At 39.8% G+C, this 22,792-nt stretch overlaps 1 protein-coding gene across 2 annotated transcripts in view; it reads left to right on the top strand.

Moving 5' to 3' along the window:
* Positions 1-1,132: 1,132 nt before the first annotated feature.
* MAPK6 (mitogen-activated protein kinase 6) overlaps positions 1,133-22,792 on the top strand; it is a 36,244-nt gene continuing 14,584 nt past the window's right edge. Inside the window, exons 1-3 of one of the 2 annotated variants that reach the window (XM_042941998.1) lie at positions 1,133-1,494; positions 20,014-21,203; positions 22,386-22,530. In XM_042941998.1, coding sequence (XP_042797932.1) covers positions 20,649-21,203; positions 22,386-22,530 — 700 coding nt within the window. In that variant the 5' untranslated portion in view covers positions 1,133-1,494; positions 20,014-20,648. Of the gene's footprint in view, positions 1,495-1,817; positions 2,157-20,013; positions 21,204-22,385; positions 22,531-22,792 lie in introns of those variants that run through there. The other variant, XM_042941997.1, reaches the window with a different exon arrangement.

The following is a 22,792-nucleotide window of genomic DNA, read 5'->3' as shown; positions in this document are numbered from 1 at the left end:
TGGACGTCAGGAGTTGACACTACATTACAAGCTCTCAAGGGAAAAGCAGTATTTATTTGTTTTCCTCCTATCTCCTGCTGGTGATCAAACATTGATGGACAAGGAAGGAAGGGTGTCTCAGGGATCTGAGGGTATCCTATTGCGGGGGCAGGAGGGATGTGTCACACCTAAGGAGCTCTTGTTGCAGAGAGACTGCATCCACAAAATCTTGCGGTTGGAAACAGGCTCCCCCTTTCTCTTGGTTTTATCTACTCAACCTCTTCACACCTGGTACTCAGATGATACTGTTTTAAATATAAAACATATAGAACACACCAGCTCTATCCCAACCACTTAACTTCAAGCTACTATGTGATATTTAAAGTGGTTATTTGCCTCAAGCTTGAAGATGGGCATAATAATGGTTAAGGGGCTACCAAACGTTTGGTCCTCACCAGGAATTATTAAGTCATTGAAAAAATGTGCTGACCCGTGTCTCTAAATTGATAAATAACTACATAAATTTCCCATAAATGCTGGAAAGGCTCCTTGGACCAAATAAGTAATGGTAAATAAAATTAAGTTTGCTTTCATCCAAGTAGTCCCAAGAAGGCACCAATCTACATTTCCCACTACATCTCACAGTACACCCCTTCCCAAATTCTGATTCAGGCCTAGTCCCAGCTCAGCAACAAGCCAGGTGCTCTCCTTCCTGTTTTAGCTCTCTTGCTGTTCCCAACGCAACAACACCCTCCCCCTGGTCTCCTCTGGTTATATCTCCTTCAGATCCAGCTGAGCCTCCTCTGGTTATATCTGCTCCTTCTGGTCCAGATGAAAGATCACCCGTGGCGACCTCACTTAGAAGCCCTCCTCCATACCCTCAGGCAGAATTAATGACCTTCTTAGCTTTTAGCCGCTAACAGTGTTGGCTTCGTACTCAGGCTGCTACCTTCTAGCCAACCTGTCTTCAGGCCCAGGCTTTCTTGTTTCCCGGCCCATCCCTAAGCACACGGGCTAAGGCTCACTCCTCTCGGATGGCCCAGTGGCTTGCCCGTAGTAGGTGAGCAAATAAACACTAGCAAGGAGTTTGGTCACTTTGTGCTATAGTGATGTGGCAAGGGCAGAGCACAGAGGGCCCGTCTGCCCACCTCCCACCCAGCCCCCGGCCCAGCCCAGCCCACCTGAGGTGGCTGATGACACCGCGTGCCTCTCCCACCGCCCCCGCAGCGCGCGGAACCCAGTCACCAGCGTTGGAAATTCCGGCGCGTGCAGGCGCTCGGGGCCGAGCGGGGGCGGGGGAACCCGTGGAGTGAGCCTGTGACGCGAGGGGGCGTGGCTCATGGATACCCCGCCCCCTCTCCCTCGCCCTGTCTCGCGGGTCGGGGTTACATGGCGGCGACTGCGGCAAAGCGAGAGCCTCGGAGACGCCGCTGCCGCCAGCACAGCCGGAGACCTGAGCCGACATTGGGGGCTGTCCGCGGGCCCCGCACTCCCTCGATGAGCCGGAGAAGTCCCGTGAGTGTGTGTGTGTACGTGTGCGGGGCGCGCCGGCGGGGCGGCTCTGGAGGGCGCCGCGGCGGGCCCGCCGGCGGCGGCGGAGCCGGCTCCTTCCTCCATTGTGTGTGACCCTCCGGCGGCCGCCGCTCAACAAAGGCGCTTTTGTTCCGTCTCCGGCCCTCCCGCCCGCCGGCCCGCCCGCTCGGGCCTGGCCGGCGCGTCCCCGCGCGAGCCGGCGGGCGGCGGGCCGGGGTCCCCGCGTGGGGCCGGCAGAGCGGCCGGCGCGCCCCTCCCACCCGGCACGCCCCTCGCCGGCTGCCGGGCCCGGCCGCGCCCGCCGGCCCCGGGGCCCCGCTGCTCCGCTGCGGCACCGCCACCCGCGCCGGGCTCCGCGGGTTCGAAGCCCGCCCCGGGCGGCGAGCGACGGGCGAGGGGCGGCGGCCGGGATGGGCGGCCCGGGGAGCGTGAGGTGGCGCGGAGTCTCGCCTTCTTGGCACGCTGCCTTCGAAATGCTCCCGCGTCTCCTCCCCCATCCCACTCCGGTGACTCGGCCTCAGCTGACTCCGGCCGGGCAAAGTCTCCAGTGGACTCGGCGAATTGCGTAGCGCGCACCACTCACCCGGCTGGTCTCAGAGCCCCGAAGTCTTCTGCTTAAGTTTTGAGTTGTAGCTGTAAATGAGGTACAGAAAACTTGTCCGAGTCGGAATTCCTAATTTCTTTTCTCCACCCCCCACCCCCCCCCTACTGCAGCCTTTCCTTAGCTGCGTTCGGGACTTGGAGCATTGGTCTTTGAAAGTACCCAAATGGAAACTTGTTTTGTCAGTTCACTGAAAAGGGCCTCTTCACTTGGCTGTGCGTTTTTATCTGATTTAGTGAGGTGCGTTGAAAAGTAAAGGTCTTCTAGCCTCCTTTGTTCCTTGGCTTAGCGAGACTCAACTGGTTCAGGTGTTAGGTGGGAGCTCTGTGAAGCAGGATCTTTTTGATTCCTTTCCTGTTTTATTTATCTTTTGCTTGCTCATTGGCAAACATCCAATGAAGTGGTGGAATTAGAAGCTTTATTGCGTTTGCAGCAAAATTCGTGTTGTTTTCTTCAGTGCTAAAAATGCTCTTAAAAGTCAGTATTAACTTTTTTAACGATGCAAGATGATTTGTCAAGGGAAAAAAATTAACGGGGGACAAAATGGAGCTCAGACAGCTTCAGTGTAATTTTCTGATTGCTTGTTTCTTCTAGCCTTGTTCTGTTTTAAAGTTCTGATTGGATATATTCTCTCTTAAGCGTTGGGAAACTGAGATGGAAAGAGTAATCTGACAGGAAGAATGTAGGGTCCAAACAGGGCCTGGCCCTGAAAAGGAACGGCTTCTAGAGTTTCTTCTTAGAAATGTCAGGTTTTAATGTGTGAAAAGTAATTTTGAACTGGGTGGAAGAATTTCTAACCTCTCTAACAAGTCGTTGTTCAAACACGTTTATGAAGGGCTTGCTTGCAGTGTGCCAAGGAGTGTAAAGTCCTTTCACATATATATGTTACATCACTTAGTAAGAATTGCCTGGTGAAACTTGTAAAATTGCTTATTGGTGTTCTAAATTCAGTAATTGTAGTCATCTAGGAAATATGCCAGATTTGAGCAGGACATGTTTTATTATTTAGATGTTACTGTTAAGCAAAAAAAAAAAAAAATCTCTGGGAAATAGGGAATTGTTTATAAAAACCTTTATATATGACCATATTTTGGAGTTCATTTACTTGCAAAAGAGGATTAAATGTAGTGTTTGGCTACTCTTTGTGATTAAGAAAGAATCTGAAGAAGATTGATTTGAAGATGAGTTAATTTTGCGATAGAAACAGCACATGTTCTCATGACAAGTGTTAGTACTAAATGTGTTGCAGTGTTTTGCATAAGTTCATTTAAGCATCGTGAGAATTCATAACTGACAAAATAGTAAGGTTTGCTGACTCAGGGTACATTACTGAAGGGGATGGGGTCTGGTAGGAGGAAGCTTAGAAGTGTGGCAAGTTTTGAGTTGGATGATGACTCATACTGCCCACGGACTGCTACGTGGCCCTTTTTTTTTTATACACTGTATTTTTTTAAATGATAGGGCTAAAATGTTTCTGTCCACATCATAATTCTCTCAAGAGGAGCCACAGTTTCTCTAAGAGTAATGGCTTCTTAAATTGCATTTTAAAAGAAGGTCATATAACCTACAGGTGGAATTTTGTAACGTTTGTTGAGAGGTAAAATTAATTGCTGGTCAGTTGCTATGATTAAACGTTTGATACCAGCAGTTCTTCCCTTATTGAGAGATTTGTTAAGGATTATTTAAAAACAGAACTTTTGTGGTATGGGTAGAAATTAACCTTATGTTCTCATTGGTAATTTAAAAGTTATCTTTAATATCTAGAAATTAGTTTAAATAAATGTAAAGGTGCAGAAATATTAATCGGATATAGCTCTGAACATGAGCATTTCACTCTGATAGAATTATACATAGTGCTTTCTCCTGATCTACATGAATTTTCTGTTTTAATAAAGACAACTTGAAGTAGGTGTTGTTATAGGCACTTTTTCATCAGTGCTTTTTTCCCCCAAGTTTATTTTTAATTATTTTTAATTTTTAAGTAGTCTCTACACCCAACATGGGGCTCGAATTCACAACCCTGAGGTCAGGAGTCCCATGCTCCACTGACTGAGCCAGCCAGGCACCCCTCATCAGTCTTTTTTTTAAAGACCAGCAGAATGTAAGGTTCCAAATTTAGGACTCAAACTGAAATTTGGTAACAAGATATTTTGACAGAGTTTTTAAAGCCACCATTTAGCAGGTTGGCTTAAAATAAGACTGAGGGGGGAAAAAAGATTGAGGAGAATAGCAGTTTGTTTTAAAAGTGAGAAGAAAAACTCCCCATCCCCTAGGTTTTCTTCTCAAAGTGATTTATTTGAAGAGTTTTGCAGGTAGTAAGGTGTATTGTTAATGTGAATTAAATCTTTGGAAAGATTTTGGAAGATCCTTCCATGATTTATACAGAAGTTTAATGAAGTTTAATTTAAACTTTGTATTTCCCACTAAAGGAAGTATAAAAATACAAATGTAAAAGTATCGTATATTTTCAAAACATCCTATCACCTAGAGGTTGAACATGTTGTATTTCCAGGTTTAAAAAAAATTTTTTTAAGTATATTTATTTATTTTGAGAGAACAAGTGGGTGCACAAGCAGGGGCAGGGCAGAGAGAGCAGGAGAGACCGAATCCTAAGCAGGCTCTGTGCCATCAGCACAGAGCCCGATGTGGGGCTCTAACTCACATGAGATCATGACCTGAGCTGAGATCAAGAGTAAGATGCTTAACTGACTGCGCTCCCCCCCCCCCCCCGCAGTATTATCTTTTTAAGAGTATAGATAATTACCTGTCATTCATAATTCAGAATTTATGAACAAACTGGATACCTTAGCCTGTCTCCTTTCCTTGAGATCCTTATGAAACGGTGAGCCACACCTCTGCGGTCCAGTTCCTTGTTCGCATTGCCCATTTGAACCATGTGTTACTCTAGGACTCCTGTTAAAATAGATGTCTCAAAATAAGTTCTTTGTGGCATTGTTGGCTGCCCTGTGTCAGCTCCTTCAGCCTGTTTTGTGGGCTGTTAACATTACTCTGTAGCTTGCTAGTGGTATGGGGATTTTGGTCAGTATTATTGCTCAGAGACCTGACTGAAACTTTACAAAAACAAAACAACATAGTGTTATTGTAGTTAATGGCTTTTCCCAGGGAGTTGGCTTTTCATGTGGAGCTGATGCTTTTAAGGTAACAGTGGTATGGGCTGAGTCCAGCATCAAGTTTTTTCTTCCATAAGCTGTGTATTTAGAAAATATAGTGTGCCCCGCTGATGGTTCTTAAAAGGTTTGTCTTTCATACATGTCAGCCCTTTAAATCTATTTAAGGATTTAAAAGTGTACACAGATTGAACGTTTATATAGCAAATCAGATTTTTCCATTGATTTTCATTTAAAGTTAGTATGTCATTTCATGGGAAAAAAATGGTAGCACAAAAGTTGTTTGTTAGAATACTTCAGGGAAGAAACTTCCTCTGCTGAGAATGAAATCTCTGCATTTAATTCTGTATCAACTATAAAATATTAGCGTTTACAGAGGAGTCATGGCCATTTTCTTACCCCAGGTACATGATAGCTGAGGAACCCGAGGCCCAGAGAGAACTAACATCTTAGTACTCAGTGTTATTTCTGAACCAGCAGTATTAACATCACCCAGAAATTTGTTAGTGCAGAGTTCTCCACCCCATCCCAAGGCCTACTGAATTAGAATCTACATTTTCACAGGACTCTTAGGTGATTCAAATGCACACTCATTTCTAGAAGCTCTGCTAAATGATGTATATTTAGTTGCTTAACTGGTTAGTGACTGATTTGGAAAATTCAGGTTTTCTGAGTTGCTCCTTTTATTGGGTCTCCTGAAAAAAGTCAAAAGGGAAATTGAAGCTCTAATTGATCACTGTTCAATAGAACTTTCTGTGATGATGGAAGTGTTGTATTCTTTGTTGTCCAGTGAGGTAGCCACTAGCCACATGTAACTGTTGAGCACTTTATGATGCCTAGTGCACCTGAGGAACTGAATGTTTAACTTAATTTTATTTATTTATTTTTAATGTCTATTTTTGAGAGAGAGAGAGACAAAGCACAGACAGGGGAGGGGCGGAGAGAGAGGGAGACACAGAATCTGAAGCAGGCTCCAGGCTCTGAGCTGTCAGCACGGGGCTTGAACTCACGAACTATGAGATCATGACCTGAGCCGAAGTCGGACACTCAACCGACTGAGCCACCCAGGCGCCCCTGTTTTAATTATATTTAAATAGCTGCGTGTAGCTAGTGGCTACCATATTGGACAGTGCAGATCTAGATGATTTTTGCCTGCACCAAATTTAAAATAATCTAAGGTGTAATTTAATAACTGATTAGGCTCAGTTTAATAATTTCCTTCTTGGGGCACCTGGATGGCTCACTTGGTTAAGCAGCCAACTCTTGATTTCAGTTCAGGTCATGATCTCACTGTTCCTGAGATTGAGCCCCGCCCGCGTAGGGCTGTGTGCTGGCAGCATAGAGCCTGCTTGGGATTCTCTCCCTGTCTGCCTCCCCCACCACACCACTCGCTCACTCTCTCAAAATAAATAAATATTAAAAAATAATTTCCTTCTTCATTTACAAATTGGAAAGATGGTTTCTGCTTGCTTTTCCATTATACCCAGATATGATTTTAGTAGTTAATATAAAGTACTGCCAGTTTTCTGATTGATACTGTTGTATTTAGTAGATAATGTAAGTTGCAAGAATGTATGTTTTCCTGTTTGTCTTAATAAAGATATTTTCACTCAGGTTAAAAAAATTAAAGGGGCGTCTGGGTGGCTCAGTCAGTTAAGTGTCTGACTTCGACTCAGGTCAGGATCTTACGGTTCTGAGTTTGAGCCCAGCATCGGGCTCTGTGCTGACAGCTCAGAGCCTGGAGCCTACTTTGGATTCTGTGCCTCTCTCTCTGCCTCTCTCCCGGTCACACCCTGTCTCTCTTGCTCAAAAATAATAAACATTAAAAAATTAAAAATAGTTGTTAAATAAATGTGCCTTAATTATCTTGTAGATAGTATCGAGGGGATAGTTTTTGCCTCTGGTCTAGTACCTCCAGGCTTGTTGGCACTTGTTGATAGCTGCCAGATTAATCTGCCATTTTTAAAAAATGTTTTATTTATTATTGAGAGAGAGAGAGCAGGAGCGCAAGAAAGTGGGGGAGAGGCAGAGAGAGAGGGTGACAGAGGGTCTGAAAGGGGTTCATGCACTGACAGCAGAGTGCCCGATATGGGGCTTGAACTCAGAAGCCACGAGATCATACCCTGAGCCAAAATAAAGAGATGCTTAACCGACTGAGCCACCTAGGCACCCCTGCCATTTTTTATATTATTTCCAGGTGCAGAAACATTGATTGATTCTTAACTTCGCACATTAGGTACAGGGAAGAACTAACCCTAAGGTAAATCAGACTGGCCAGTGTCCAGATCTTCACATTTACTATGTATATGATTTCAGTGAAGTTGTTTTCTCTCTCAGAGTATCAGTACTTTTGTTTGTAAAATAAGATTTGCAAGGTACTAGTTCTGAGTAGCAGAAATAATTTGTCACTTAGAAAATGCCTCGCGCTTAATACATACTTAGTAAATACAAATTGCCTTCCTAAGACCTCCTGGTTAGCTTTTATGGCCTTCTGTAATTTAGTCTTATGCTTAAAATTTCAACCAGGCTTAAGACATAGTGTAATTTTAGATTTTACTGGTTTCCACTGGTTGCTGTAACTTCATGCTTTGCTTCACTCGTGTCATATCCCTTGTAGATTCTTCCACTTGAGCTCTGCTTTCCTTCTCTTGACTTCTTATGGACTCATCTCTTGGTTGTATCATGAATTTTTCCCTTTCTACTGGATCGTCTTTATTAGTACATAAATGTGCTCTGAACTATCTAATGTGGTAGCCATTGGCCACATGTGGCTATTTAAATAAAAATTTATTGAGGAAAAACTATCAGTTTCTCAGCCTTCTAACCATATTTCATTTGTTCAGTAGCCATATGTGGCTGATTGGCTACCATATTGAACAGTATGTCTATAGAAATCTGTTACATACCCTCTCCTGATTGATTGCACATTCTCCTCTAGCTACTGTCTAATTTCTCATTTCTCTGATTGTCTTTGAAGCAAAATTTCAGGGGTTGTCTTTGTGTGCTCTCTCCTCTTTGCTCCTCAGCCTGCTCTAGACTGGCTTCTGTCACCATCTCAACCCCATGAAATTGCTCTAATCAAGATACCAGTGACTTTTGATTTACCAAATTCATCTTACCGGATCTTGTAATAGAATTCAATATAGTTGACTACTGTTTTCTGCATATTCACCTGCTTTTCTTAGCTTATGAGACATATATTCTTGTTTTTCTGCTACCTCACACCTTGTTAAAATTTTTTACAGGCTTCTGTCCTCTACCTGCCTCCACATATTGGCATATCCCAGAGTTTAGTTCTGGGCCTCCCCCAACCCTTTCTAAATTCTTTTCCCAGCTGGTCGACTCATTCAACTTAAGTACTGTCTACTGTGGATAATTCTCAGATTTACATTTAGACTTCTCACCTGAGCTCCAGACATTATCCAGTGTGTACCTGATACTACCACTCAGTTACCTAAACAGACACTATGTAAATAGGCTTAACATATCCAAAATAGAACTTTTTCCCATATTATTATTCTTCCAGTCTTCCCCATCTCAGTAATTGGCACCTAGGTGTTGTCCTTAAATCCTCTTTCCCTTACCCCCCATGTCTAATCCATCACCAGATTCTCTTAGTCTCCAGAATATTGTTTGAATCTCTCTCCTATTTTACATCTTGATTGCTACCATCCTAGTTTTAGCCACCATCACCTCACTTGGCCTACTGAAAATAGCTTTTAACTGGTTCTACTTTCACTCTATTATCTTCAGTCCATTCTCCTACCAGTAGCCAGAATTCATCTTTTTAAAATGTAAATGAAACTGTGCCAGTTGTCTGCTTAAATCCTTCATAGCTTTCCTTTGTGCTTACTGTAAAATTCAGAGCCTCATGTGTTATTTTTCTACTTGTCTAGTTTTAACTCCACATCACTCCCCCCTCTCTTTGCTCAGGATGCTGTGGCTACACTGCCATCCTTTCCTCCAAAATACCACGTTCTTTCCTTCTTTAGGTTGTATTTGCTGTTTTTTCTGCTTGGAATGCTCTGCTCCCATCTCATAGCAATGCTGGTACCGTCTTATTTAGATTTCAGCTTCTTAGATGGCCATTTCCCAGACACTCAATCATAGCACTTAGATAAATCTGGAGTTATGTTATTTCTTTGTTAATCTGTCCTCACTAGATTGTAAACTAGATTGTAAACTCTTTGGAAGTAGAAGAACCTTAACTGTCTTAATATCAAATAGTGCCTGACACATGCCAGGTACTCAGTAAATTAAATTTTTGTGGACTATAGAAAATGTTTGATTCCTTTAAGCTTCTAAAAGGGAAAACTACATTAAAGATTGTGTTGTCAATGTAACATGTGATTCTGGCCTGGGTCCTTTAGCTCTCAAGTACATTATTGGTATAATTGCAGAAACTTAAATGGGATCTGAGTATTCGATAGTAGTATTATACCAGTGTTAATTTCCTGATCTTGATTACTTTTTGGTTATACAGAAGAGTGTCCTGTCTGTAGGAAATATATTTTACTCTGTAAGAGGTGGGGGAGTGTTTACTGGTCAGTAAAAAAAAAAAAAAAAGCATTATTATTTGAGAGAAGGTCATGGGCTTTAGTCTGCAACCTGAGATTCAAATCATGGCTCTTTCATTGATGTGTGATGTTGAATGCATTATTTAAATTGTCTGAAATAAAGGTCATAAAATCCATTTTACAGCCTTGTTAGGATTTAGTATAAGAGTATATGTCCAGTACAATAGTTGCCACATAATACATTCTTAATCAAGTTTGTTATTTCAATGAAAATATGTATATCTTGATTAACATGGTTAATTTCCATTTCTTTCAGAATTACCAATGAATCTGTAACATTTAATGTATTGGTTTATATTATGATTGATGTAAAAGTATAAAAGAACCTCTTGACAAACTAAGTCATTACTTGCAGTTGTTGATTTATTTAGTTTTCCTTTTTTCCCTTCCTTTTACTCTCCGTTGATGGACATGTTATTAAGTAAACATAATGACCAAAAAGGAAGAAGGTGTTTAAGGATAACCTGTGAGCCTTTTACTAGTTATCAGTCTTTTTAAAATATTATAAATTATTTCACCAATTCTGTAAACCTTAGAATTGCATGACTCAGTTCACCCCTTTCCAGCACTTTGTGCTCTTGTTGTCTTAAAATTTATTTCTACATGTGCTGTAAACCCCATGATACATTATTATTTTTGCTTTAAATCAGTAATCTCTTAAAGACATTTAAACATGTAGATGTTTTTTGTTTTGTTTTAAGATTTTTTATATTCTCCAGTTATTTACCCCTTCCAGAGATTTTGTTCCTTTCTGCAGCTTCCATTTGTTGTCATTTTCCTTCAGCCCAAGAACTTTTAGCATTTTTTTAGCAAAAGTCTGAGGGAGACCAATTCTTGTCACTTTTGTCTCTTTGAAAATGTCTGTATTTCATCTTCACTTTTGAAATGTATTTCCCTAGATACAGAATTCTGGGTTAATATTTCCTTTTTTTTTTTTTTTTTTTTTTTGGCACTTGAAAGATGACGTTAGGTTGTCTTCTGGCTTTCATCATTTCTAGTGATAAATCAGCCATCCTATTCATTCTTCTCTTAATATATTTAACTCTTTTTTACCTGGTTGCTTTTAAGAGGAGCTCTTTTTTTTTTTTTTTTCCTCCTCCTCCATTTTCAACAATTTGGCTATGATCTGCCTAGGTATGAATTTCTTTATATTTATCCTGCTTGCCTTGCATTGAGTTGTTGAGTCTGTGAGTAGGTGTCTTTTGTCAGTTTTGGAAAGTCTTTGTTGACTATCTCTTCATATATTTCTACCCTGTCAGCTTTCTGAGTCTGTTCAGCCTAGCTGTTAGCTCGTGGGACTGCTTGGACATTTCTTTGCTTTCTGGTACCACTTCAGGTTTTCTGTACTTTGTGTTTTTGCCCTGTTTATTTGCTTTAGGAAGAACATCTGCCTTATACTCAGAATGCATTGCTTCCTGACTTGTCCCTCGCCACCGCCCTCAGAGGGCAGCTGCCTTGGATGTGTTGGAGGCCCATATGCTTCATGAGATTCTCTCTCAGCTTTCCTGCCTTACCCTCAGATTTTTGTTCTCAGTGAGGACCTGTGGGGAAGAGTTGGCGGGTGGGACTTGAAGCTGGGCCTCCTCTGAATTCTAATCTGTTTGCTGAAACCACATGTAGCTATTAAAGTTGGTTATAAATTTGGTTGGTTTCTTCTCAGTTTTGTTAGTGGTAAATTATTTACTTTGCCAGGAATGAGAATAGTTATGCCATGGTCCTTCTTTTATGAAGGGCTTAATGTTTTCTAGAATTTATTTAGATTTCTTTGGGGCACCTGGATGGCTCAGTCAGTTAAGCGACCTACTTCAGCTCAGGTCATGATCTCACAGTTCGTGGGTTCGAGTCCTGTGTTAGGCTGTGTGCTAACATCTCAGAGTCTGGAGCTTGCTTTGGATTCTGTGTCTCTCTTTGCCCCTCCCCCTGCTTGCGTGCGCGCGCGCTCTCTCTCTCTCTCTCTCTGTCTCAAAAATAAATATTAAAAAAATTTTTTTAGAATTTAGATTTCTTTGCATCTTTAGATTTCCTGTTGAGTTTGTTTTAAAACTGCAATATTGTAGCTTATCCAACTTATTGTGGTTTATAGGGTGAGAGTAATAGAGTCTTGTAATTTTCTGCATTCCAATCAGAAGTGGAAATCCTGAACCTTTCTTTAAAATTATAAAACTTTGGTTGTACCTGGGTGGCTCAGTTGGTTAATTATCCAGCTCTTGATTTTGGCTCAAGGAATGATATCACGGTTTCATGGGTTCGAGCCCTGCATTGGGCTTTGCACTGGCAGCACAGAGCCTGATTGGGATTTTCTCTCTCCCTTTCTCTGCCCCTCCCCCACTCACACTGTCTCTCAAAAAAGATAAATAAACTTAAAAAAATTATAAAATTTTAGAGCTGGAAGAGGCTGTAGTAGTCATGTAGTTTAGCTACATCATTTTCCTGATGAGGAACTGAGGCCTAGAAATGTGGACTACTTTGATACACAGCTAATTTAGCCTTGAATCCTGAACTAGATGTCAGATCTCTTTAATTCATTTTTTACCCCCTTTTAATATGGGCTTAGTGAACCCAGACAGGAATTTTTCAGTAATGCCAAACGTTAGTGTGAATCTGACAGGAAACTTACACTGTGCTTTTTAATCTTGTAAGCTTGTTCAGCCTTGGAGAAAATGAGAAACAAACCAGGAAGGATATTCCAGGAAAGTTACATGCCATTCTGATTCATTTTTTTTTTTTTTAATTGGGTATTATTCTCCAATGAAGTATGTGGTTCTGTCCATTTGATGAGAGTCCAAAAGTGTTTTGCATGGCCTTCTTCATACCCTCACCAGGGTTAGCTGAAAAATGACAGCAGTTATGTTTGATGTGCAGTCTGGAAAGCTTTGATGTTAAATGCCATAGAGCCTGCTAGGATGAACTGAAGAATAATCAGAATAATGTCAAGGTCTCCCATATCTTCATGATACCTACTTGCTATCACATGGGCTAATGGCTTCCTATAGAATCCTGCTTGTCTACTAATATAAGACTCTATTTCAGTGGTACAACCCCTTCTTACTACCTCGACAACAAAAAAAGGCACTATAACAAAGCTGAAGGTTTTTGTTTTTGTTTTCAGTCTGAGTGAGCTTGTTTCACATGTTGATAAACCTGTGTGTTTACCATAGGGTGAGGCTCCTGGGGGGAATGCCTGGAAAGGAAAGTACCAGATCTAGGAGTCATCACTGATGTTCCCCTGTGGTAGGTCAGAGTATGATCTGATTCTGAAAAAATTGAGGATAGAGCTTATCTTCTCCAAAACTTCTTACTGTCAAATACAATTTGATATTTACATTAATTCACTCAGTACAGTTTTTAAAATGCCTACAAGTACCAGGTACTATGCTCAGAAAGTATTAATAAAGCAACTGAATCTCAAACCTTTTATTTTAAAAAAGAGCTACATGCAACAAAGGGGAGGGGAACGGTGCCCTGGAAGTGTAGAGGGATCTGAAGAGTAGAGATGAGATTAGATTGGGCAAGGATGGCCTAAGACAAGGGAAGGAGAATACTATTAGAAAAGAAGGGGGGGGGGAAGAAATGTTAGTGGGCGAGGGAAGAATCTACTACAATGATCTAGGAGTATGTGCTCCATGAGGTCAGGGTGTTTGTTTTTTTAAACTATTTTGATCCCTGCTATATCTTAATGCCTAAAACAATGTCTGGCATATGGTAAGCATGCAGTAAGGTTTTGTTGAATAAAAATGTAATGGATGGTAGAATTAAAGCTATTTCAGTCAAAGCTGTTCAAAACATTTTGGTTATCTGCTCCTGGGACTATGTTGGGATTGCATTTCCCCACTCCCTTGAAGCAGGTTTGACCATGTGACCTGCCTTGATCAGTAAAATGTGAGCAGAAGTGAAATGTGTCTTTTTTGGATGGAAGCTTTAGACCAGTGAGGTATTCCCACATTCTGTTTCCTTCTGGCACCATCGAGTGGCAGTGGCAGAGCTGGTAGTTCCTTCAGCAACTTGGATGACAGCTATGTTGGACTTGTTGCATGAGCATGACTTAAAACTTCTGTTGTAAGTCAATGAGATGTTGGGGATTTTCTGTTAGTGTACAGTAATCTAACCTATGTTGACTACAGATATTTATATTAATTTTCATCTGGTTGGAATCCTCATATGGCCAAAGGCACTTGAAGGAGGAGGCTGCCCACTTGTCTCCTGCTTATATATTTGCTCTGGTGTTGCCTTAACATTAGTTAAGAGAGGAGTCTTAGAAATGAGGTCTCAGGCAAGAGAAAGATAGGAGAGGGGATGAAGGGTTATTATAATTATTTTTAAATTTCCAGCCATAAATTTGTAGAAAGGATTGTATTTGTTTAATGTTTAGTATATAGCAGTTTCAATCACATTTCCCCCATTCTGGGCATACCACCATAAGAAGTGCTTGGGAACAAAGACCAGATAAGTAAAAGACCTGTTGTATGTACTTCCACAGATCATAGACTTAGAGTTGGAAGGGTCTTGAGAGATTCTTTGACCAAGTTATCTGGTCTGTGTTTTTATATTCTAATATGGATACCCTAGAATAAATAGCAAGTAGAGATAAGCACCTAAATAAACATAATGGCATTTATTTTATAATGGCTTTTTAAATAGTTAAAGGCAAATGCAAATTCTTAAAGTATATTCAGGCAAAGGATCAGACAATTTAAGAACAGAAGCTGGGAGTAGAAGAGTTGTTAAAAAATTGGATACTTTGAAGCCAAGTAATCCTCTCTGACTTTGTAAGTTTGCTTCTATAGCAGATACTGATAGTAGGCAAGGCCTGTTAGGCTTTGGTGTTTTAGTTTTAAGGTCCTTCGTCCCACCCCAGAATGCTAAGATCATTCATTGACATTAGTTTGCACAATGAGCCTCCTTGAGTTCCATATCTTGAGAAGGATCCCTGGTAACTCTTAGGGCTCCCCTGCATCAGGAGCAAGGGCATTGTCAATGAATATGAACAAGCAGTTAAGCTGTAACCTTTGGCCTTTTCTGCCCTAGAAACTTAGTAGCTTTGATGAGAGCTTGAGACATGATCTTAGGGGAGGATGAATTTGCTATGACAACACCTCTCTGTGCCAGGGTTAAGAGATAGTCCTAGGTGAATGTAAATAGAGCTCAACCTTTCCCTTCTCTCCAAAAGCAGCTAGGTTTTGGCTGAGGAGATGTGAGGTTGGCTGGATTCCAGGTAACTCAAGTTACTCACTTGACCCTAGAGAGGAGCAAAGTAGGCAAGAGGCATTGAGGAGGGGGAGGTGGAGAGTTGTCAGTGCATGTGATCAGGCCAGATGACCCATGTCAGCGTTTAACCTGATAAGCAGTAGAGTGGAAGATGGAAGAGAAAACCAGATATGTAACCTTTATATGTTTAAGTCTCTCACCTCAAACTTGCTTTGTACATCCAGACTCCTCTTCTGATAGGGGGCCAAGTTCTTATATAGGAAGGGAAGGAAAATCCAGTTTCTATAGAATGGGAAGATGGGGCAGAGTGAAGTTATTTATTTAACTGTTTTATTTCTTTCTTTGTCATTTTATAACTTTACTGAATATTCTTAGGCTTGACTCACAGTGCCTGTATTTCTCTTGGCTTGGCGGTAGGCTAAGTGACAGAAAGCAGGATGATTAAGGGAAGAAAGGAGTGCTTGAGGAGATCTGTGTGGCCAATGCAGTTTCAGGGAACTGTCATAAATGTAGGAAGCTGGTACCCAAACTAGGCTACATAGAAGACTTACTTCTGTTATATGGTGGATCACTGAAGACCAAAGGTAAAGCATAAAGCCATCTTTATTCTTATAAATCATTCCTTGTAATTCATTTTATTTACCTAGTTGTTGTTCAAAACAAAACATTGGCTAATGTTAATTAAAATTTAAATTAATTAAGGATCCCTCTCCAGGCAACACAGTATCAGCACTGGGTTTGGTAGGAGTGGGTAACATTTGGAGGTAGAGAAATTAGAAGGATGCTGGGAAGGTTTATTTTAAGTTACTCACTGTCCCATCTTAGTTTTCCTTTTCCTCCCTTGAAGTATGTGGAAATGAAGAAGGAATATGTATCTTTTCCTGAGTCTAGGCCTTGAACTTGACTTTTATGAAGTTAAACATGAAAGATGGTAGAGGAAATGGAATAAATAGGACATTTCTAGAGATTGTTGATATGGATGGAGGGTGCTCTGAGCAGTAATCTGCTGGTCCAGTTAAGTTGTAACTGCATGCTTTTATTCAGGCCAAAGAACTCCATGATTGACCTATAAGATGGAGGTAGTTGGAGACATCAGGATTTGTATCAGGGTGATAAGGAGGAAACTGTCTTCATGGTCACTAAGAGTGAGCATGGGAGGCCTTTGCCTTTTTGTGGCTTCCAGAGGCATACATCCAGATCTCCTTAATTAGGTCAGATCCCCCAGTGTGCAGGTTCTCAGCATCCTGTACCATTCCTTGGTACCACTTGTCCCCTTTTGCCTTCCTCTTTTTTCCTTTTATTAGTTTATTGTTTGTTTCCAATCATACTGTAAACCCCATGAGGTCAAGGCACAAGTCTGTTTTTACTTACTATTTTACCCCCAGTACCTAGTATATTCACAGGTACATAGCATATAATTAGTAAATACTTGCTGAAAGGAGCATGAATGAATTGGAAACATTCAGTGGATCCACTTTATCTTGCAGAAGTATAGCGTTATCTCCAACTTACTGATTAAGGTGGGCTTACTTTCCAAGCTCCTGGATGAAAACCTGCTCCAATAGCTTTTGGTCCAATGGATATTGAAGGATTTTAAAGACTAGTACAGAGCAGTGAGGTAGATCACTGGGCAAGAATAGCTTTACCCCCCCCCCCCCCATTTTTTTTATTAGTGTAATCCTCACTGTAGAATTATAGTTTTGGTGATTAACATTCCTTTCTTTCACTAGAATGGTCTCATGTTTCTGTAAAGTCTGTTCAAGTCTTTCAGTATAGTCATCATCTGAATCTGTAATGAGGACTCTGTGATTCTCAGGTTGGTTACAAGTCCTTGCCTTCCCCAATATGATTTTTTACCCACTGTCTACCCCTGTAAGTGCTGACCAGTCACAGATATCTGAAAAGGCATTGTCATCCTTGTTGTTTTTGGTCTGTGATGCTTCTGGGTCTCACTACGATTTAAAGGGAGCAGATGTGGGTGGAGGCCTTGAGTGGAGATCTTGGCGTTCTTATGACTCTCCAGTCATCTGGCTGCAGTTCCTGTTATAGTGCTATTCTGTCCAATAATAGCGGTGTCACTTTTAGCAAAGCTAAATTATTTGCGCTTGACTATGATTGCTCTACTAGTGAACTAGAAGCTTAAGAGAGTGCTTAGAGATTTTTCTGTATGTCAAGTCTGTAGAACTGAGTACATTTATCGAAAACTTAAAAGTTGACTGAGATTTAAGGAATTGTCTACCCAAGGGCAAGAAGATAAGTATGAAACAAACATTCTGTTTGGGGTGGAGACTGGAAATGTAAAATTTCAGAAATATTGGCGCCTTAAAAAAATACTGTTTTTTTAGGGGCGCCTGGGTGGCTCAGTCGGTTGAAGGTCCAACCCTTGATTTTGGCTCAGGTCATGATCCCAGGGTCGTAGAATTGAGCCCTGTGTCAGGCTGTGGGCTGAGCAGCCTGCTTAAGATTCTGTCTTTGTCACTCGCATGTGCTCTCTTTCTCCCTTTTTCTAAAAAATAAATTAAGTACTGTTTCTTAAAGGATATTTGGTAGAGAATTGGAAGTACCAAGATGTATACAACTAGAAAAAATTGAGGGGAAGGGGAGATAGTATTAATTAAAGCCTTTTAAAAATTGAAACATTCTTTAATTCAAAAGTTTGTTTGCAGACTTTAACTTTAAAATGTTTTGCACAAACTGGTAAGGTACAGAATCTTTCGGAGTCTGCTTGTTTGTTTTTTTCCTTGATTTCTGAGAAGCAGACAAAAGCTTGCAAAGAGAAGAAACTATCTCTGTTAGAGTAAAACAAAGCTGTTAGGCTATTAATGTTGTTGACAACATTAATCAGATACAAGAAGTGCTCATATTTACTAAAAGAACTCAGTGATAGTAAATATCAATTTTTGTGAAATTGTTGCCATAAGGATCCTTTATCTAGACTCTGAGTTATCAGTATCATCAGTTTCTCTTTCACACAGTTATAATGTTTGTGGATTTCTTGAAAGTGGTTTGCTCAGGTTGTGGCAAGTAGCTGTACCTTATATTTTTCAGAATCTTGTATTTCCACATGTGAGGTATGTGGCAATATGAAGAAGGCAGGAAATAAAGGCAGATTCCCTATTGTACAAAAGCTTCACTACTGTGAAACAGCTCATGTGTTTGAGAGTGCTAGCAGTTCTCTTAAGCCACAGCTGAAGGTGATTGAAAGTTGTCACATAATTCAAGTTCAGAATGGACTGCTTTATTTCATGTCTGTCATTGCCTTTAAATGATTAGCCCTTTGAATAAATGAATATTGCACTTGTCCCACTTCCAATTTCTTCAGACCCATTCAGAAAATAACACTGTACGTACACCTTTGCCAGCTATTAGATCAAAAAGCAGCAGCAACAAGCCTTTTCATATAAGAGTTAGCCTGTATTACATGCGTTAAATGAGCTGCTACATTGGCCACCTAGTTGTGTCTCAGACAGGAGACACATACTCACCCTCAGGGGCTTTGATGTGCTAGCCCTTCTGTCCACAACAGTTACTCCCACACAGCACCCCTGAGGCCCACCTGCTTTGGGGCTTTGCTGTCAATATCACCTCACTAGAGACATTCCCTAAGCACTCTCCCTGTGCCCTTTCTCTTTTATTTTCTTTACATCAGTTATTGCCATCTGACATCTGTGTTTTGCTTATTTGTCAGCCAGTCTTCCCCCACTATATGAGCTCTTCACATACATACCTCCCAGTTCTATTAAATTCTTAATAATTTGTCATGCCTCCATACATATTTTTAAAAAAGAATTAAAGATGTAGTTGTAGCATACTGTGTAACCCCACCCTGTTGGTAATCCCTTCTCTCATTGCTCAAAGTAATGATTATCATGAATTTGTTACTTACCAATCATGTTTTTAATACATTTGCCATATATCTGTATTTATATCTATCTATATAGACATAGATATATAAAGTAACATTGTGCCTGTTTATGAGCCTGAAATAACTGGTTTCAGCATGTCCGTTTCTGTCTTGAGTTTGCTTTTTTAAATTGAGTGTATGGCGATTTCAACCATCTATTCATTTTTACTATTATATAGTGGTTCCCTATATGAATATAGTTCATTTATTCTCCAATTGTTGAAAGTTTAGGCTGTTTTTAATATTTTGCCACTACAAAAAAAAGTGGGCATTTTTTCATTTGCAAGTATTTCTCTAGGGAATGTTTTTTGAAGAAAAATTACCAAATCATAGGTATGCTACTTATTCATATACATATTTATTTATTCCAAAGTGCTCTTTCTCATTCTTTTACTCATTTCAACTCACCAATATTGTATGAAAGTCCTTGTTTTTCCACATTCCTCCTCAGATTTGATATTAGCAAACTCTTAAAAATGTTTTTCTAATCTGAAATGTTTTCTTCTCGAATAATTTGATTTTTCTAATTACCGGTAGAGTTAAACACCTTTATTGGTTTATTCACTGTTCAGGTTCACTCTTTTGTAAACTGAAGAGCATGCTCTGCAGATTTCTTATTTGTACTATTAGATTTTTGTTTATTCGATATCGATTGGCATAGTTAATAAGTAAATATGTTTTTTTAACAAAGACTAACACATTGCAGGCTCATTATGTTTTTTTGTTTGTTTTAGGGAAATGTTACTAATGTTGTCCTCAAAAAGTTCTAAAGAGCTCTGTAAAACAATTATGAACCTTCCTTCATTCATTGGCATTTAAGAAATGTTACAACCTAATGACTGTAAATACTATAAAGTATCTAGTATGGTGGGATCTAGAGTCGGAGCTAGTACATGTGAATTGCTTACAACATGGATAGCTATTTTTGATTGAGGGTCATCTTTCCATTTGGTGACTATAAATAAATAAGTTCAATGTACCAGTAGTTGTTTATAGCTAAATGCTCAGTTCGTGTCATTTAACAAAGGTGTAAGAAGAGCATTTCCTGCAATGGTGATTCTTTCCTTCTTTTTTCTCATCCTCTAGGTTGTATCAGAGTAAGATGGACGGTAGCTTTGATTGTGATTGTGGTGAGCTGGAGCCACCTGATCACTAACAAAAGACATCTTCTGTTAACCAACAGCCACCAGGGCTTCCTGTTGAAATACACAGCAACAAAGGAAGAAAAGAGGCATAACGGAAATAGTGCTTACCAGCACCTTAGAATGATGCTGCTCAGGACCAGTCCAACACTGAATGTATCTGCACTGTGAGGAGAATGTTCATAGAAGCCTGTTGTGTGCATATTTATTCACATTTTTGTTAAATGTTAAATCGTTTAGCACAGTAAATCTGAGTGCATAGTATGTCATTTCATTCCGTTTGAGTTTCTTGAGTGTTTTCTGTAAATGTCTGCAGAGTTGCTGCCCCTTTCTTGAACTATGAGTACTGCAATCTTTTTAATTCTCAATATGAGTAGAGCTTTTTGAGCTTTAAATCTAAGGGGAACTCAACGGGCCTGGTTGGCATATGCAATGAACATCAAGAAATCATCTTGCTGTGGAAGCAAAATTATTTTTCTTTTCCTTTTTTGAAAGATCTTTCCTTTTGATGTCAGTTTTCTTCCTTGTTTACACAAGTTCAACAATTCGAAAGGAAAAGGCAATAGTAGAGGTTTCAAAATGGCAGAGAAATTTGAAAGTCTCATGAACATTCATGGTTTTGATCTGGGCTCTAGGTATATGGACTTAAAACCATTGGGTTGTGGAGGCAATGGCTTGGTTTTTTCTGCTGTAGACAATGACTGTGACAAAAGAGTAGCCATCAAGAAAATTGTCCTTACTGATCCCCAAAGTGTCAAACATGCTCTACGTGAAATCAAAATTATTAGAAGACTTGACCATGATAACATTGTGAAAGTGTTTGAAATTCTTGGTCCTAGTGGAAGCCAGTTAACAGACGATGTGGGCTCTCTTACCGAACTGAACAGTGTTTACATTGTTCAGGAGTACATGGAGACAGACTTGGCTAATGTGCTGGAGCAGGGCCCTTTACTGGAAGAGCATGCCAGACTTTTCATGTATCAGCTGCTACGTGGGCTCAAATATATTCACTCTGCAAACGTACTGCACAGAGATCTCAAACCAGCTAATCTTTTCATTAATACTGAAGACTTGGTGCTGAAGATAGGTGACTTTGGTCTTGCACGGATCATGGATCCCCATTATTCCCATAAGGTAGGTGCAAAGCCAGCTGAGACAGATCTTTAAACTGATGTGTATCATCAGGAATAGGTCTTGTATTTTCTTTTATATTATGACAGATGTTTTTCCTTAACTGTGTTAAACTTTCCATGGTACCTTTTTTTTTCTGATACAGATCTTTCAGTCAGAATCTGTGTTTAAAAGGAAGGTGGAGTGGGATCCTAATTACATAAAAATTCTTAAAAGTGTATGGTTATTTATTATAACTGAAACTCTCCCTTATTTAAAATTGGGATATATTCTTAAGTGTGTAGGGCAGAATTGTGGTTCTATCTGAAGTTAAGAGGGGATGCTATTAGAATTTTTATGTCTTGTGTCCCTTTGAGTCTCTAGTATTCTGTTATGCCTTATTTAGGCACACTTAATTTAGTTTGCTATCTAAATTTGCATGAAGATAAAATGGGAAGTAAGAATAGCTAAAGGGATTCATAGTAACTGTACTTTAGGTAACATTTTGCCTTCATAGAAGAAGTGAGTATTTTCTGAGTTGAACTTTGGTCTTTTAACTTTCAAATGAAATTATCTGTGGGATCCTGATCTTTAAAATATTAAAGTGGAGCTGCTTTGGTTATAAAGAACCCCTAGTTAACATCTACCTTCATAATTTTTCAAGGTTGTTTTGAGGATGCAGTAACACAATATATGTAGAACTGTTTTTGTTAAATGCTTTATAAATGTAAAGTAGCAAAATTGATTAAGAGTGGGATATGTAGTAGAGCCAGTCCCGTGGGTTGTCAGTAAGGAGCTTGGCATTAGTTTAGAAGTAGCACCTTTGGTGTTCTTCTCTACCTTTCCCTCATTGATTTGAAACATGCCTGCTCCTTAATTAAGACCTGAAGTGAAAAATAGCTCCTCTTTTGAAACATGTTTTGAAAGTGTGACCTAGAATCAGCACTAAATTCTTACAGTATATTTTGGTCAGCAGACTTCATGTGAACATCATCTTATAGATTATATATCCCAGGGGGAGTTTAAGCTCCTATTTAGCCAGAAAAGTATAAGCGCCTTAAAACTATAGAAACCAGCTGTATTTTGTTAGGATCTCACAATTCGTTTTTATTGTTTTTTGTTTTGTTTTTAAGATCAGGGATTCAAGTTTTGTACTGTTCTTCAGCTAAAGAAAAAAACTGAACTATGTTTTTGTTTCTTTTTCAGGGTCATCTTTCTGAAGGATTGGTTACTAAATGGTACAGGTCTCCACGTCTTTTACTTTCTCCTAATAATTATACTAAAGCCATTGATATGTGGGCTGCAGGCTGCATCTTTGCTGAAATGCTGACTGGTAAAACCCTCTTTGCAGGTTAGAGATTTTAAAATATATGGAAAATTATCCAAAAGAGAAATAATTTTGCATGTATCTATGAAGCAAGATTTATATAAGATTTAAAACAATTGTAGTCTGGAATATTAAGAGAGAAAATGGTGTTTTTAATATTTAAAAAATTTAAAAAACTTTTTCATATATTCACTGAATTGTTCACACAGCAAATATAGTCAGAATTTTAGTGTTCTTTTGTATTTATCTTAAACATAATGTTGTTTTTTTGTACAATGTCTGTTTT

This window comes from Panthera leo, chromosome B3, assembly GCF_018350215.1.
Source record: "Panthera leo isolate Ple1 chromosome B3, P.leo_Ple1_pat1.1, whole genome shotgun sequence".
NCBI lineage: Eukaryota > Metazoa > Chordata > Mammalia > Carnivora > Felidae > Panthera > Panthera leo.
The sequence above is the reverse complement of the archived record's forward strand: the minus strand, read 5'-3'. Positions and strand labels throughout refer to the sequence as shown.